Source organism: Aspergillus eucalypticola (genome assembly GCF_003184535.1).
Source record: "Aspergillus eucalypticola CBS 122712 chromosome Unknown BO83scaffold_26, whole genome shotgun sequence".
Taxonomy (NCBI): domain Eukaryota; kingdom Fungi; phylum Ascomycota; class Eurotiomycetes; order Eurotiales; family Aspergillaceae; genus Aspergillus; species Aspergillus eucalypticola.
Window position 1 is genome coordinate 108,120 of NW_020290300.1, and position 17,248 is coordinate 125,367.

The window sequence follows — 17,248 nt, forward strand, 5'->3', positions numbered from 1 at the left end:
ATCAACTCTCTGCCCAGCATCACTCCTACCTATCTGGTTCGGGTTCGGAACCCTCGGGGCTCCGGTGGTTAACCAGATGATGCTGACGATATTGATGATGATCATATCCGCGTTAGAAAAGACGGTTGGACGATTACCAGCCCAACCGATCCAACCGAACTGAAATGCAATGAACCCTCCCTGAACCGGGAACGATCATTGCGGATGAAACAATGATCGCTGATGCCAAGCTCTTCTGCAGTGGAAAAGGGAGATCCACGCGGACGGAGGATTATGCAGTGCCAGTTACATGCTACTAGTAATTAGTCCTACCTACCAACTTGCACCGTGGGTAGTAGTACTACTACCAGGATGATGGATAGAATTTGTCCGTCTTGGTGAACTTTCTTTTCTGCAGCATTGACAGTGTGCCATTGCATTGCATTCTCATTTTATCGCTATCTCGCCTAGTTTTCTGCAACCATCTTATCAAATTAATTACCTATCATCGGTCTATATGCATCTAATAAATAAATCCCGCATCTGGATGTTATCTATCAGTCGCTGCTTATATGCCGAGAAAAACAACTAGCATACTGACAAGGTCCGCGGAGCTAGGCATTCATCATCCTCGTTACGAACTTGCACTAATTGATACTAGGTAGGGAGGTCAATGGAGACTTTTACTAGGTTCCCTTGGGGATTAATCGCTCTGCTATTGACATGCCACTGTCTTTCCTAGGTTATAATCCGCTTCATTAACCGACTACTTACGGAATAGATGCCTCGGCCTGTAATGTGCGGACGAGGCTGGCACGTCAACGAGAATAGACTCAGCCGCGTGCTAAGCCAAGCCGGTAAGGTGACCGGCAAGGAGCGGGCCGGAAGGAGTGAGACATTCGCTGAAGAAGTGGAAAATAGCAAAAGGGGAGAATCATCGGAGGAACTTAGGATTTATTTTGTGTATAGCATGATCCCTTTACTTTGCACATTCTGCTGGAGCCTGGCCCACACGGAAGGTAAGAATAACAAACATAACACAAAGTACGATGTAGCGTAAAGGTCCTCATGTGTCTTGCTGATTACTGTTAGATAATTCCGTAGTTTATCATGAGTAAGATGATGGAGGAGTAAGATGAATAAGGTTTGAATGTCTCTCATGAGGTAGATTAAACCGGCGGGCGACGTTAAAGGGAATTGCGATTGTTGATCTTCATGTGGTTGGACCCTGTTTCATTCCTTTTGCTTTTGCTTCTGCTTGTAATTACATCCTTGACGACTGTATGGTGGTCTGCCTACAGACATTACCCTAACACACAGACAACAATATCCGTATAGTCCTTCCTCCCCAACCACTTCATCCTTCAAACGATCTAATCACCCAGGATCAGAGATAACAACCCCCCTCCTCATCCTTCAGCAGCGACAGAAGTCCTGCATAACTCCTGATTATGCCCCCAACCATCGTCACAATGCCCCCACCCCCAGTCCAAACCAGCAAAAGCACAGAGAGGATCCGATATTCTCCTAACGAGCCCAGGATATGAATCCTGTCGGCTCCAACTTCTCCCGAGGGCAAGTCAAATCCACCCATTCATGCAGTGAGTCAGTAAATCAAACACGAAGTACGCAATACCCCTACTATATTACACCCAATTATTTACCATTTTGACGTTTTCTTCCATATAGCAAACACATATCGCCCCTAGACTAAGACTCCGGAGTGGCAACGGAGTCGGGATCGGAAGAATATGGTCTGCTTCACATAATCATTTTACTGCTGGATTACTAGATAGTCCGGGGATATTCCGCGTTTAGGCTACCGTGTGGATGCCTTGGAGGGTCAAGTATTAGCCTCTCCAGTTTCTAATTGCTGATCAAGATGTTTTTCAGTGGAGGTGGTTACCTAACTACGTTGCATCTAGTTTAACAGCTTCAGGATGGTCTCCATTGTGGACTCTTATCTGTTGTACAGGTGAGGCTATATTGATAGTCATAGTAGGTATTGGTATATCTGCACCTGCGATTACTTACCTGAAGTAGAAAGTGTTGAACATCGTTATTACTGGTCAAAATTATCCCTCTGTTAGCCGCAGGGCGGGATATACACGATACGAAAGCTGCATCTGCCTGGTGTGGTAAATCGATCCCATCCACCCGTTCGCTGTGGAGATGGATCACATCAGTTGCCGATTGTTGCCTCTACGGCGAATCCTTACCCTCCGATATCCGCTGCATGCTTGCCCAGAAAGCTTCTATAATCCTTTGCTCCAATGCGGATGTGATTGACAGGGAGAGACGAGGGGTGGTGGACAGGAACCAGATACGTGCCGTGTCTACCTAGGGGTGTGATGATGTCTGTGGGTAATCCCTCTTTTTGTTATCGTGCGACATACCATTCTCTGTGAGTGGTTGTCTGGTCTTTCGCCACTTGGTTATTCACATATGCAGGTGGAGGGTCCAGGACGGCAGGGCTACATGTTACAGCTGGGGAAGGTAAAACGGGAGTATTCCTGTCTCGGGAGCTACTCATCACACGGAGGTTGATGGAGGGAAGGATAGTTGATCCATTTGACCGAAAGACCTCAAGGACATTGAAGACTTAATCGAGAGAAAACAATTACTATCATTGCGTATGTTCATATCTTCTTTCTACTATCTCATCATACTGTCTGACAAAATATCCGCCTCGTGAGCTAACCCCCATTCAAATATAGAAGGTCGTGGTATCATCCAACATATTGATCTTCTTCCTTACTGCACCATCCTTCACCACATTAAGTCGAACTACTCCTCCAAGCACCTCTAATAATTCCCAAACTACCATCTTCGTCATTCCGGTCTACTCTATCCTCGAATGCTGCTAATGCTGATCCAGACGATATTCCCAAGCTGAAAATTACACGAAAAAAGTCAAATTCATCTTCACTGACACTCCAAGGAGGATGACAACGGGCACACCCATGCATAGCCCATCATTTTCCTTGCCTGGACGCAACATAAGTTATACTTCGTTTCCCAGGTGGATGTTACTGCAGAAGTAAGAAATTCCAGGGAACACTCATTGTCGGAGAGACCATTGCTCAATCCTCTATTTTTCTAAAATGAAAAGCATTATATGAAAGCCGCCGTCCACATCAAGCTCTCTGTCTGTATCATGGTTTCGGTACATCTCACGTCTCGTCTATTGATGATTCCATATCTGTTCATTTCTTGACGAAAAACTCTTGAGTGCCCATACCGCACGCTCCATATCTCCATCACTGATGTTCCGGTCATAAAACCCCCTTCGTTGAGAGCAAATTCTCACCATTGACCCAATAAATGAAGTATGCGAGATGGTCGTCTGTGTTCAATTATTAGCGAGCTGGAGTACCAGCTGCAGGCCTGTTCTACCTTCACCAAGGTCGAATTTGGCTTTGATCTTCGGAGTCACAAACTTGCACTAAATCTACTTGAATGTCAGCAAGGCGCTTTCTGTAAATTTCAAATGCCGAGAAATCCTACCCTGCCACAATTCTCCTACCTGGTCTGCCATCATAGCAGCTAAAAGGTGTATTAGTATCACACTGTCTTGTCAGACCCCTTATTATAACAAGCCACTGCAGGCAAACAGGCAGTTTACACTTGCTGGAAGGCTACGTTCGTCTTTATAAAAACTATGGTCGCCATGCACCGTCCAAGATATACTCAATTTCCCCCTAGCAAAGAGAAAGCCCTACAGAGCCAAGCAAATCACATCCTTATGGTCTTCCCAAATCTTATGATATTGCAAACCCAGGGTGATAATAACTACCTTATTGAGCAGCTTCATCGATGGAAGTCGGTGTGGGTTCCCTTTGCTGGCAGCATTTGGGTCGAAGTTTAACTTAAGAGTATAAACTAGCTCATCCTTCTTCTAGAGACGTGATACTCGTTCGTGACGCGCGTGCATTGTAGATCCGTCAAATAGAGGTACCTTGGTCAACGCCTAAGGGTATAGACATGTAACTTGTCGTGTATATCTCGTTTGCGTATTGTGATGTTCTCAATATCCATGGATAGAGTGAGTCCGCTACTCTTTCTCCGGAGTCGCACAGGGAGATTATTGTTTCTTCGCCGCAGCAATTAGGCGCTCAGCTAGAATGTCTTGGCATAACCCCGTAGTTGGCATCTATTTGGTTCGCTTCTTGACTTCGTCATTTCTTGTAGTATCCTCGCTGATTCTCTTGTATTGGTCCAGCTTTGAAGGGCCTTTCATGTTGGTTACTACTGACCTAAGTCTCTTGTTTGCTATAGCAATAGATTTCATATGGTTATAGCCGGAACATCTTGAATGTATTAATCGTCTTCTTCGTTTTTTTTTTGGGAGATCTGCCAATAATATGCACGATGTGTCATGCTTGATGTTTCATTTGTGGTCAAGAAGACTGTTCCGCTTGAACAAGTCACTCCGTGAAGACTAACTACCCCAGTCAAACAACGCCCAAGCACGCACGACGAGATATTATTGACGACGTCACACATGCATAGCATGACAAGCCTGCTCTACACAGTAGAGCGAATGACTGTTCGAGGACAACAATCAGCATTTCCAGACACCGCTCAAGAAAGATCGATATAGTTCCTCCCTCCCGAGGGTATCTTCCTTTTCGTAGATTTACCATTTGGGTTTGTTCAACGCCAGCGCAGCTGCCGCTTCACGCTGATAGACAATGGTGTTATACATGGCATCAGCATGCTCGGTAACATTCCGCATCACATATGCGGTGATGGGATGCTCGTAGCGCGGCGCCTCCTGGCCCTTCTGGACAAACGCCTTGTTAGTAGCCGTCGGATATGTGGTGTCTGATAACGAAGATGATCTAAGTACATGCAGTAAAACAGCTGAAGAAGATGTTGTGTTTGAGACCTCCCTCTTAAGGAAGAAGATGCCCGCGGAACATTGACTACTAATTGTGCATTGGATAATTTGATTCACGAATATAATCCCATGAAACCAGTTATCATGTAAAAGGCGGTATCAGACTTTTATATAAGATCTTTGAACTCGGAGACAACAGCTTAATTTTAGCGTCATGCTTCTTGGTTAATGTTTTATCAGGGATAACTTTTTCGAAACACCGGCAAAGAACGAAAAGGAACCACAATCGCGAGGTAGAAAGAGAAGAGGAAGAGGAACAATTCTTTTTCTGTTGTTCTATATCGTAGAGTTCAAGTATATTTATCAACCACTTTTCTGTCTTTACACGGCAGGCTTCTTGGTGGTCATGTTCTAATACTTGCAACATTACCAGTTCTTTCCGTAACTCCTTTCTTTCGTAGTCTCTGGGCTTCTGTGAGTTATCTTATCGGGGGTAGAACCCGGGATAATCACGCTGGCATCCTCAAAGGTGTCGATTATCTATAAACCCAGTTAATATCAATATGTATCAATAAGATGGGTCTGCTTCCATTTCTTCATCATGCGATGCCAGTGCTCTTGTCCAACGGCCGGTCGAGAGTGTCCCATTTGCTATGAAGAAAACCAATGGCTGCTATTGGTAGCATTTGGTGGTTCATGGAGGAAGCTTGGCATAACCGCTATCTTTTCGTGAAATATACAACACGACCAGTTCAGTGGACCGGGTATTCGCGTTCGTAGAACTGGGAAGCGGCATCGTGTGTTGATATCATGTTCGAGTGTTTTCGAATATCCCGTGAGAGAGCCTTGGCTAAGGTAATACTTGTGATTGCATCTAAAAGGGACCCATGACCAGGATGAATAGGTAGATGATGTATATCCTGCTTTTTCTCTATGTTGAGAAGCTGGTAATTGCTAACGACGAGCAATCGACCCAAGAGTGGGTGTCAATGTAGCTTATAACTTTGACAAGCTGGCTATCTCTTGCAGAAAGTATCAAAGGAGGTGAATATGACCGTACCCTCCACGGACTCTGTATGAGGCCTTCCGAAGTTGGGTCGCCCATTCGTAAGTAGAAATGCTCGGATGTCTTAGAAGGTTTCCAACGGGCCGCGCGACGATAAGATGTGCTTGCTGTATTCTGTACTTCATGACATGTAGCACTATTTATATCTATATATATCTCCCCCTTCAGTATCCACCATCAATGGGAGCCAGTCACGTCTCGAAGTCTCCCAGTTCCACGAGATTGTATTAAATAGTATATCGGCTTGGGTAAGATGCAGCCACCGGAGCTACTCCTGGTGGAGAGTTGGTTCATCCGTCTAGCAAGTAGGTGGCATCCAAAGACTTATAGATGACCACTGTTAGGCGAAGTTGAACCCAGGTATATCAGACCAGGGTGGGTCATTCTAGCGTTCCTGTTCACGGCTGTCTGGATTTACCTGCGCATCTGGCTCTGGCCGTCCTTATGACAATATGATTTCGGTGCAGATGTTGGCATTTTTACGCCGAGAACCTGAGTCCTGATGCGTGAAACTGGCATTTCGCAGTTATCATATAGAAAAAGTATCTTACCATGATTTTCCTCCATTTCTATAATTAAACCGGAATCGTGAACGGTGGTTTTCCCCTTCCTTTACTAGAATCCAGCTCAGGGGAGCTTCGCCTCATTGCTGGCCAGGTGACACGGATGCTGGAGAGACCGGTGGGATTCGATTGTGATGGATGCGGATGGTTCTTAGACTGGATCTCGAAGCGACAGACGGGTCCCTGGGTCTTGAGCAGCATGTACCGAAGGCGATTTGGCGTGTTTTTCAGTCTGGCGGTCGGCTGCTGATCGTCCCGCATATACACATCTTCTGTCAAGCTATTGTATTCACAATCCGACTTTATAAAATCTAACCAGGCAGAGTAGGAGATACTGGCGGGCCGGATCGGCTGTCTGGGTTCAGAAGCCGTGCTTGCTTCAACAAGAATGATCGTGTTTGAGTAACCAACAACATCAGTCTGGCCGGCACGATAGACTTCAATCTTGACAATCGGCAGAGAGTAAGAGAGAGGCTCGTAATTTGAGCCTGGGATTGTTGGCACGGTGGGTAACGGTATGTTCGCGATGGCCGGTCACTCCACCCATTAGAGTAGCTGTAGCCTTGTCTGATGAACGTTACTGCCTATGGATGTACATTGACATGCTCAGCCAAGTGTAGGTCAACCCTTCATATGACAGAAGACAGCAGAACCCACTTGACCATATTCCCTGCACATCTGGTAAATCGCATTAATTGATGCAGGTTGTATGGCTTTTGTCCGAGCTGTTCTATATACCGACGAAGAGCCACGAAGAATCCGATCGATCACGGAGAACGACGCTGGATTATCTGGTAGTCTTGCGAAGACCACAAGACATGCGTAGTTCTTCCACCCACATGGTAGTATAAATCTGGAGCATAGATTGAGCTGATCTCAAACCATCTTAGCTCAACTACCTTAGGTAGTTCTGCAAGCCCGATGAAGGAAGTTATCGAGTTTGAGCTCATGTCTGAGCTCATATGTCCAAGCATTCTCTCATTGTACATCTCGACATCCGCAACCAGACACCCGGTTACGGATATCATTGACACTTCACAGAGCATGACGATAGGTACCCAAACTTCTTATGTGACATTTCGATCTGACCATGAGCTTGGACTTGTTGCATCGTGCCAGATTTTGCCGTGAAGGTGTTATCTCATGGTCAGTGTGTCTCGGGGGTATCGCCATCCCGTGAGTACATCGTTCTGATGGACGAGAAACGATGCACGCCTTTCTGAGTTTGAACCAGCAGTTGCTGTCCAAAGCATAATATATACCTGATATAAGCTTCTTCCGAGCGAGGGTCCACGTACGTTGAACTCCCAGTTATACTGGAGTCCTAGCAGTACTCAGCAACCTGAGCCACAGACACAGGATGCCGGAGTTTCATCATGGTTCTCATTACTTGGCAAGCTCTTGCATGCCTCATCTTCGTTGTGAATCGGTAACCATTCCTCGTTCATTTGCGATTTGTATATAACCTTCGACCGTTGGCTGGACTGTGGGAAATTAGAGCATGCTTTCTTTGACAAAGCTCCATTGGAGATATTCAGCTGCGCGGTATATGCTTTTAGTCGAAGACATTGTTGTCTGCTATCTCCGAGTGAGAAGAAATATCTGAACGGTAATAGCCGCGACAAGCATGGCACTTGACAATTTCCGAAGCCGAGTAGCCCACTTCTTTCTGGCTTTGCAAACCACAATGTGCGTAAAGTGCGCTGTAGTTCGCGGTGTGGTGCTATAGACAATATTAATCAATCATTAAGGAAACATCCGCGCTGGTGTGGTAAATATCTATATGGCATTTCCATTAGCAACTTCTCATTATATTATCCATGAAAGTGATGTACTTGATTGTCTTACAAGCGTGCAGGCATGTTATAGCAATAGCAAGGAACAGCGGCTTTCCACTTCCCAGATCTACCACTACCACATCCGCCTCGACGAGGAGGACATACGCCTCTACCCATGGTGTTTATATTTGATGGTCAGGATATGTAATTTTCTCTGCCGAGCTCGGATTATGTCCGGCGTAGTAGAGTAAAGCTGTGCTGGTATCCTGCTAATCAACCCTAGTCCATTCAATCGAGTGCGTAGACAAGATGGCGGGAATTCTGGACGGAATTTCTTGCGTAGACAAGGTACGCAACGAAAGGTATATAGTTGATGAGTCAAGTTATGATGCTTTAGTGGGTTACTGTGCGTGGTTATTAGTAGTATAGTATGTATATATAGGAAATGGGATCATAATGGTGGAGGGGGGAGAGGGACAGGATGGGGTGGGAAGAAAGTTGATTTTTATATAGGGGTCTGTTACGGCTGGGGTGAATTATTTGAGGTAATGAGTATAGCGACACAATGTTGATTATCTGTGGTTGAATGAGGGTCGTGCTTGAATTGGTGTCTTGACGCAGTTGAATTGGGAGGGTTCAAGGGTGAATTAATCAGATCAATATGTGCACTAGCAAGATGAATAGTTAGGCTTCATAGGTTCAAGAGTATCAGTATCTTGGCAGATACTTCATTGTTGGCTGTGAAGGTGGGAAGCATTCCCATGCCAGTTGACCAAATCATACATGAAAATAAATTCATTAATAAGGAAATATTAAAGAGTGTAGTCTATCGCTAAACCATAGTTCAGACGAAATCATTAACCGAACACCATACCGCCATGAAACAAAGCCGACCACCCAGGGTATACAATCATTAGTGAAAACTGCTGTGATGGTGGCTTTCATGACTATCACCATCGGCCACCATCTCTATCGTCTGTGACACATCCACCGTCTTGTGAATGCCTCCAGCCTCATTACCTGCCATGTCGACCGTCCCTGCAAATGTAATCAGATGTGACTGGTCGGAGGCGGACTCGGTGCCATCGGCGCGGCGGGAGTTACCGAGTGAGAATCGCTTGTTGCTTCCTTTGAGTTTGCTAAGGTTGACAGAGGACTCTGGTTCGTAATAACGTTGAGAGCTGTACTCCTTCTTGCGGAGCTTGTTGATGAGGATGTTGATCGTGGGGAGACAAGCGCAAATCATGGCCACGCCTCCTTCGGCGTTTCTAGTTTGGGGTTAGTCTGCAGCATCGATTATTCTAGGATAACAACTTACCCTGAAAGAATAACGATCATAAAGATAATAGTCTGATCCCTGGAGCTACCATCACGCAAGACCAGAACCAGCCGGTACAAACTGAAGGCCGTGGCCAGACCACCCGCCGACAGCATGCCGATGACCCGCAACTTCTTGCTCCGTGACATCTGAAGCGACCAGGTGAGTGGCAGAGGTAGAATCAGGATAATAAAATCTGTCACCACACTGATGACAGAGTCGGCGATCAGGGCGGCCCGTTGATTGAAACAGCGTGCCTTTGGATCGAGCGTCCAGTATCCCGGAACCGGGTCGCACATGCGGATCTTGATGACCTCGGCAACGATGTAGTATATGCAGAGACAGCCGAGGAGGCCGTAGATGAAGTAGATTTTGGAACGGTAAGGACTGAAGATGCGAATGAGGATTGAAAGGAGTGCGATCTTGACGAAGAGTGCCATGGGGCAGTAAAGAACGGTGGCAATGTAACAGAACTGTTTTGATCCTCAATTAGCCGATGAACTTCAAGTCCTTCTGGTAGCCGGGCGTTCATACTTTGCGAAAAAGAATTTGGTGTGCTTCAGAGACATCGTCAATGTGGTAACCCCCGCCATAGTGACCCACTGGAGTCAAGTTAGCTGGAGCTGCTGGAGAAAAAAAAAGAACGATGCATACCGGCAATGGCAATGCCACAGTATCCCATGAACAGAACCTGCAATAATCAGTGAGTCGTCCTATGAAGGCACCTGCAGTCTCAACGTACCCATGCTATGAGACATGACCCTGGGGGAAAGTTAGCACTGATTTCAGAAGAAAAAGTCAAGCAGACGTACAGTCTTCCACGCCTACGAACTGTTTGTAGTAGATACGGATGGAGAAACGCAAGAGAACGAATATGCTAATGATCGGAAAACACAAACATTGTGTGACGAAATTGACAGTGTTCAAAACATCCTTGGGATGACTGACAGTCATGGCGTGCCAGTGGTCAATGCAGCCTCTTCAAACAGGAAGAAACAACATGGAGCAAGACACTGACCCCGACGACCGCGGGAGTCCACAAACATTTATAAATAGGTTCAAATTACAGGCGCTTGGTCTGTCCATGCGCACAGCGTCGTCGCCCTGGGTCAAGCTGGCGCTGCGCCGTCTATGATAGGCCCATAAAGCTGCCTAGGGAGGCTCTCAACTTTGGGTCGGAAACTGGGATAACATTCCGAGAAATGACTTCAATGGCACCGGGTCACGATCGTCCCGCCCAGGTGTCGATAGGAAAACCTTAAAAGGAGGGATACAGCAGCTCCCCGATGCAGTTGGACTGGGAGGCGACCATGGAGTATCCGAGCGGATCGATCGTGATAGGCCCCAGAGGTCATAACGTCTACCTGTTTTAGGAATGATGGACAGGGAGAAGCAAAGATGCACCTTGCATGGATCGTCGTGGTTGCTTGCCACTGGGGCGTCGCACGCGATCGTGGTCTAGTCTAGATATGTATCGTGCTATGTAAATACACTCGGTGGTGTTGCGGGCGGCGGCGTCCATGGACCATGGTTCTGAAAAAGTTGACACCCGTAGGCGGATCCTTAGCTAAGAGTGTCTCATTTCGACGCCGAAACTGGGGTTCGAGAGGGCGTCCCTCTGCGATGCCAATATTTTTTCATAATTACTATTGGATAATCGATTCTCAAATTCCTCCTCTCCTCCGGACTAGCCGCAGAGACATGGCTGCAGGGCGTCGGAAATATCTCGAACGAACAATGGAGATAATCAGGAGTAATAACCAACCCCGATTATTGCTTCCTCCCCGGGCGCTCGTTCCAATAGCTCCTCGCGCTACCAATGCGCCAGATCCTGGCTGCATATAGGCTGTGGCGACGACGCACTATCTGTCATGGTGCTGCAGAAGAACCCGCCAAAGTCCCGACTGAGGGATTAGTGATCGTCGGTGTCCGAGCCAAACCACAATAGGGTATTCGGCATAAAGGAGAACGCTGAAAAGTGGGTTTGAAGCCAGCGTCTGTGAAAAGCCCGTGATGCGGCGGCCTCCGGCAAACTGTCATGGAGCCAGTCAACAATGGCAGAATGGATCCCTTTTTCACAAGCTTGCCCGGTTAATTGTTGGCCTTAACGGGGGTTGTTCTTCCGGAAGACCGACTTGCGACACCGACCCGTGATTTAGCGTGTGCCCTAAAGCCTCTAAAGCCTCTGGCGTAAACGCCAAGCGCCGCGATGAAGAACTTTGACTTTCGCTTGCTGTGTGTCGAGTGGAGCGTCGGATGGCTTCCATCCCTATTATTTCCTGGTGAATATGATGGCTCACATTTACCTCGCACTGTTCCACCGTGTGATCTGAATGAAGAATTCCTCCCCGGTTGTGTTACTTTTGACGAAGGTGGCTGCTATTGAAACTCTCCTGGGCTTCTAGAAGACGCCTTTCTGCGCCCGATCAGCAAGGTTGCAGAAGGCTTAAGTCCCACGCGGTTTGCCACGCGCTGCATGTGTATAAGGGGTCAACAGGAAAAGGGAACCCAAGGACAGACAGATGACTAAATTGGAGTCGGATGCAATCTGTGGTTCTGTGTAGGCTTCGTGGATACGCCTCCACTTCCCAAGGTTCAGCCCGTCCCTCCATCCAATTTCTCGTGTCCTCGACACTCTGGTTGGGTTCCAGTAACCTGTCAGGCTCCATCTGTCACCCTCATTTGGCAATGGGTCTGCTGCTCTCCGTTCCAGTCCACTGAGAAGGGAGAGAAGGCAATGAAGCGAACAATAGCGAGGAGTAGCTTTCATGGTGAACGCTGGTTGGCAGTCGCACCACGGCCCGTGTCAACCCAGAAAGTTCCTCCCCAATTGTCCACTTGTGGCTCCCTCGTTTGTCTTTACCTTCCCAGGTAGCCTTTCCCATAAATTGCATCTTTACGAGAATTTTCACAATGACCATTGTCCAGGCGCAAGGAGCGGATTCTAAGCTCTTTCAGCCGCTCGCCATTGCCAATGGCAAGCTCACTCTGAGCCACCGGGTGGTACACGCCCCCCTGACACGCAACCGGGGCGAACCGTTGAACTCAAACAGTACTCCCGAGAATCCCAATCGGATTTGGTACCCTGGGGACCTGGTTGTCGAATATTATCGTCAACGGGCAACTCCAGGCGGGCTGATCATCTCGGAAGGCATCCCTCCATCGCTGGAGGTAAATACTCCCCAAATTCCAGCTCCGATGGGTCATTCGTCTGTTCTTTAACACGCAAGCAGAGCAATGGAATGCCAGGAGTCCCCGGTCTCTTCACGGAAGAGCAGGCCGCTGGATGGAAGCGAGTCGTTGATACCGTCCACGCCCAGGGCGGCTACATCTATTGCCAGCTGTGGCACGCCGGCCGTGCTACCGTCCCCCAGATGACCGGCTTACCCCCAGTTTCAGCTTCCGCCAGCGTTTGGGATGACCCCGAAGAGCGCTACACCCACCCCGCCGTGGGAGCGTCGGAGCCGGTTCGCTATGCAGACCACCCTTCGATTGAATTGACGGTCGCGCACATCAAGCAAACCATTCAAGACTATTGTCAAGCCGCCAAGACTGCCATGGACATTGGCTTTGATGGCGTGGAACTACACTCCGGTAATGGTTACCTCCCGGAGCAGTTCTTGAGCTCAAACATCAACCGACGGACAGACGAATACGGCGGAACTCCAGAGAAGCGCTGCCGCTTCGTATTGGAGTTGATGAATGAACTGGCTCAGACGGTTGGCCAGGAGAATCTGGCGATTCGACTCACGCCATTTGGACTGTACAACCAAGCGCGTGGTGAACAGCGCGTGGAAACCTGGACTTATCTGTGCGAGTCGCTGAAACAGGCGCACCCCGGTCTATCATACGTCAGCTTTGTGGAGCCGGTAAGCATTATCTCATAACCGATTGAATCCCACTTACTAATGTGTTCAGCGCTACGAGCAAATTCACAGTTACGAAGAAAAGGATGCCTTCCTCCGCAGCTGGGGCCTTCCGAGTGTCGACCTCTCCTCCTTTCGCAAGATCTTCGGCTCGACCCCCTTCTTTTCGGCTGGCGGCTGGGACCAGACCAATTCTTGGGGCGTCCTGGAGGCCGGGAAGTACGATGGTCTCCTCTATGGTCGGTACTTCACGAGCAACCCGGACTTGGTGGAGAGACTGCGCCGAGGCATTCCCTTTGCACCTTATGATCGCACCCGGTTCTATGGACCCTTTGAGGATAACGCATTCCACTATGTGGACTACGAGCCTGCTCCCCAGAGCTCAGCCGGATGGGAGTCCTCTAAGGTCCAGGTCCGACTATGATTAATGATTTGTATATACACATGACTGCGATGCTGGTTTATTTTTATTTAGTTGCTCTTAATCCTTGAGTTGAGAAGACCGATCGGCGATGGTATTGATCCAGTGCTGTACGTAGGTAGATCAAGAAGCCTCCGTGCTCAAAGCGCTCAAGCCGTGTAACCGCCATCAACGACCAAGGCGGAGCCTACCATGTAGCTGCTCATCGGGGAGGCCAGAAACAGGAGTGCATCGGCGATCTCCTCCGGTTGTGCCCTACGGCCAATAGCGACTCGCTGCGCGTCTGGCTCCATGAATCCCGCATCCCAATACGTGCGGATCAAATCAGTGTCCGTGTATCTGGATTGTTAGCTAGCGGATATTATACTGGCCTATGGGGCATTTACCCAGGACAGATAGCGTTGATGCGTATCTCTTGTTGAATGTACGCTTTGGCGTCCTAAACCGGTTTAGTCTGACAATCTGGAGGCGATTCTCATGAACAACAGACCATTTTTGAGAGAGCAACCACAGCTGCAACCATTAGCCATCTAGGTACACTCATCCACCAATCCCAGTCATCCACTTACCATGCTTGGAAGCTGTATAGGCCGACAGTCCTGACCAACCCCCCGGAGCCACTACCCCAAACATAGAAGCCATATTCACGATCGTCCCCCGACCGAGACGCAAACCGCGCGATCTGCAAGACGCTTAGCCGGCCGTCTTCCCCTCAAGTGGACCAGTGAAACATACTCCTGTGTCAGCATCTGGCGTATCACGGCCTTTTGGCAGAGCAGCACCCCAGTCTGGTTAATATCGATCACCCTCTGCCATTCTGCTGCCGTCAGCTCATGGGTCGCGGTCGGTTGCCCCACAATCCCGGCGCAGTGAACCGAGATATCGATGCGACCGAATCGCTCGACGGTGCGGCGCACGGCTTCATCCACGCATGCCTCCTTGGAGACGTCTCCAACCGTAAGTTCCACTTCAACATTGGGATATGAGGTAGCGAGCTCGTTTCTCGTGCGTTGGAGGAGTGTCTCGTTCACATCCAAGAGAGATAGTGCTTCGATTCCATTCTGGGCAAGCGTGAAGGCGGTGGTCTTGCCAATGCCTGAGGCAGCTTAGCACGGTTTCCCGATCGGGCTAGGTTGGTACTACCATTTCCACCCCCCGTGATAAACGCCGTTCCTGATACCTTGCAAGCCATGATGCACAGTTATAGTGGTTAACACTCTCTGCCGACTGGGTTGTCGAAGAAGTCAGAACACCAGCTGGCTGGTGAGTGCTGGACGACGTTCATATATCTAGTTGCTGGCCACTAGCCACCAACTCTGTCAGGATTCGAGCGGGGTCAAGGCATTATTATCTGTCTGACTGACTGCCTCGGTTATTCAACCCAGTACTAGTACATGTTGTTACTAGAAGTTGCAGGCGTCTCTTTTTCTTCCTTAATGTAGTTCGCGTTGGCGTGTACGCACCTCTCTTCATCCCTGGTTAACTGTAGTCTTCCTCTTGATACATTGCTATGTGCTACTAGTATGACAACTAGCGTCTTTCACCCTTTTTCCATGGCTGGTATTGGGTATTCTTATGGTTATTTCTCAAGGTGGCTGGCGATAGTTACACTAGTCAACTTTCTTAGCATGTCAGCTTATGCATATCTCGAATGTAGTCATTGTTCTTCATGTCAGACTTACCAGTCTGCTTAGATGATGAGGGGTCCGAGAACAATAAAGCCTATTGTTTCCGGGTATCAGGGAAGGTGCATAAGACAGCTATGCCATCTGATCATTGATATGAAAAAGCAGATTATATTTCATCCATACATCATGACCATAGAACGTGTCATAAACAATCCATATCCAAAGCCAATCAACTAAACATACTCAACAAAAACAATACAGGTATCATGTCACAAAGTCATATCCAACAAACAGCCCATAAAACAAGTATAACACCTATAAGCCCCTAATAAACATTAGCACGCCCATTCATACACCAAGACACTCATTCCGAAAGACATCAAACTTACATCAAGCCCATCTCAAGCTGAACTAAACCACCTCCGATCCCGGATGCTGCTGCTGCACCGGATACACCACCGGCTCCGGCTTCTTCATCATCGTCTCAGAATATCCATACTCCCCTTCATTCAACGCCACAGGCTGCTGTCCCGCAGCATAAGCCTGGTTATAGTATGGTGGGGCCGGCGTGCCCAGCTGCTGCTGCTGCTGTTGTTGTGATTTCATTTGCATATGTGGATACATGTACTGCTGCTGGTACTGTTGCCGGTAGTACTGGGCGCGGAGATTATCTTCGCGGCGTTCGCGCTTGCGCTCACGACGGTGCTTAATGAGGAAATAGATCCCGACGCAGATGGCAATGATGATGATGATGGGGATAATGATGATTTTGCCGATGATCTTGCCGATGCTCATTTTGAGGGGGGATTTGTGTTGTCTGGGTCGAGGTGAGAAAGGAAAGGGGGTGGTAAAGATTGTTTGTGTGGGAGATTAGATAGAAGTCGAAGATTGGTATGTAGGTAGTTGATTGGTAGTATGTATGAGATTATTGGAAGCTAGATTAGATACCAATAGTAGGCAGGTAGTAGCCAAGCAGGCAATGGACAGAACTAGAAAGAATCAGAAACAAATCAAGAAAGCCAAGATCCTCCCCCACAAGCTTATATATCTCTCCGTGTCTAGCAAAGACAGCCTGGACCCTCCAGCCCTACCCAAGGTTGGCACGCAGGCAGGCGCGTTAGAAAAATCAATCCTCAGCACGGGGGGGTGATGAGCTACACTCCCTAAGGGGGGATGTTGCTGCTGAGCGCTTCATGGAGGATGCTGATTCGGTGGGTAGAACCAGGACGGCAGCGTGAATATGCAGGCCGGTTCACCTCTGTCACACGCAGCCTTACGCGTTAGGTTAGCTCTTGGTGCATCCTTGATGAAAGCTTGGTTGATGAGCGTAAGAGTGATGGTTGGAGGAGAGATGATGATCGGGGTTGGGGATGGGGCCAATCATGGTGGCGGGTTTGGCGCCGCGGGTGACAGTCGCGCATCAGCCTGGTGTCTGTCGAATCCTGGTAGGGCTGGAGAGGAGGGGGAATAGTTGAGTGTAAAATGCTGCATTGGTTTGCGTGATTTGTATCTATTTTTATTTAAGTTGGCATGAGGGGATTAAAATCGGAGACTATTACTAGTGATAGGTTAAAGAGAGTGGTACTACTACTGATGAAGAAGCGAACCGTCCTCGAAATATAGTACAATGATGAACCCCCACAATCCTTTGGATGAACAGTAAAGCAACCACAAAAGCACACAACCACTAGTACTGCGTACTTATTCGACCATACGTGGCTAAGGAGATGCTTTAATAGATTTCCTTTACCGTCATGTCCTTATCTAATAGTAGTATAGTTCCCTC

General features: G+C 48.1%; 7 protein-coding genes across 7 annotated transcripts; 2 read left to right on the forward strand and 5 right to left on the reverse strand.

The window, feature by feature from the left end:
• Positions 1-1,328: 1,328 nt before the first annotated feature.
• On the reverse strand, positions 1,329-1,613 carry BO83DRAFT_116598 (uncharacterized protein). Its single transcript, XM_025525976.1, has one exon. It carries the CDS (start codon positions 1,571-1,573, stop codon positions 1,367-1,369), a length of 207 nt encoding a protein of 68 aa, XP_025384662.1. The 5' UTR covers positions 1,574-1,613; the 3' UTR covers positions 1,329-1,366.
• A 4,850-nt stretch (positions 1,614-6,463) lies between these two features.
• Positions 6,464-7,129, reverse strand: BO83DRAFT_391897 (uncharacterized protein; the record flags this gene model as incomplete). The annotated part of the gene is made up of 2 exons (XM_025532916.1): positions 6,464-6,939; positions 7,078-7,129. 2 exons carry the CDS (start codon positions 7,127-7,129, stop codon positions 6,464-6,466), a joined length of 528 nt encoding a protein of 175 aa, XP_025384663.1.
• Positions 7,130-9,007: 1,878 nt separating this feature from the next.
• Positions 9,008-10,534, reverse strand: BO83DRAFT_344660 (uncharacterized protein). The gene is made up of 6 exons (XM_025528726.1): positions 10,360-10,534; positions 10,290-10,309; positions 10,202-10,238; positions 10,082-10,149; positions 9,548-10,020; positions 9,008-9,497 (listed from the first exon to the last, which is right to left on the reverse strand). The coding sequence occupies exons 1-6, from the start codon at positions 10,499-10,501 to the stop codon at positions 9,143-9,145; spliced, it is 1,095 nt and encodes a 364-aa protein (XP_025384664.1). The 5' UTR covers positions 10,502-10,534; the 3' UTR covers positions 9,008-9,142.
• Positions 10,535-11,736: 1,202 nt separating this feature from the next.
• BO83DRAFT_381250 (uncharacterized protein) lies at positions 11,737-12,147 on the forward strand. Its single transcript, XM_025531946.1, has one exon. The coding sequence runs from the start codon at positions 11,757-11,759 to the stop codon at positions 11,931-11,933; it is 177 nt and encodes a 58-aa protein (XP_025384665.1). The 5' UTR covers positions 11,737-11,756; the 3' UTR covers positions 11,934-12,147.
• A 313-nt stretch (positions 12,148-12,460) lies between these two features.
• On the forward strand, positions 12,461-13,837 carry BO83DRAFT_401725 (alkene reductase; the record flags this gene model as incomplete). The annotated part of the gene is made up of 3 exons (XM_025533483.1): positions 12,461-12,718; positions 12,781-13,416; positions 13,466-13,837. The coding sequence occupies 3 exons, from the start codon at positions 12,461-12,463 to the stop codon at positions 13,835-13,837; spliced, it is 1,266 nt and encodes a 421-aa protein (XP_025384666.1).
• Positions 13,838-13,912: 75 nt separating this feature from the next.
• BO83DRAFT_116645 (SDR family NAD(P)-dependent oxidoreductase) lies at positions 13,913-15,245 on the reverse strand. Its single transcript, XM_025525978.1, has 6 exons — positions 14,978-15,245; positions 14,570-14,930; positions 14,404-14,516; positions 14,325-14,347; positions 14,221-14,273; positions 13,913-14,173 (listed from the first exon to the last, which is right to left on the reverse strand). The coding sequence occupies exons 1-6, from the start codon at positions 15,024-15,026 to the stop codon at positions 13,984-13,986; spliced, it is 789 nt and encodes a 262-aa protein (XP_025384667.1). The 5' UTR covers positions 15,027-15,245; the 3' UTR covers positions 13,913-13,983.
• Positions 15,246-15,423: 178 nt separating this feature from the next.
• BO83DRAFT_116613 (uncharacterized protein) lies at positions 15,424-16,479 on the reverse strand. Its single transcript, XM_025525977.1, has 3 exons — positions 15,852-16,479; positions 15,517-15,787; positions 15,424-15,452 (listed from the first exon to the last, which is right to left on the reverse strand). Exon 1 carries the CDS (start codon positions 16,255-16,257, stop codon positions 15,874-15,876), a length of 384 nt encoding a protein of 127 aa, XP_025384668.1. The 5' UTR covers positions 16,258-16,479; the 3' UTR covers positions 15,424-15,452; positions 15,517-15,787; positions 15,852-15,873.
• Between the last annotated feature and the right edge of the window lie 769 nt (positions 16,480-17,248).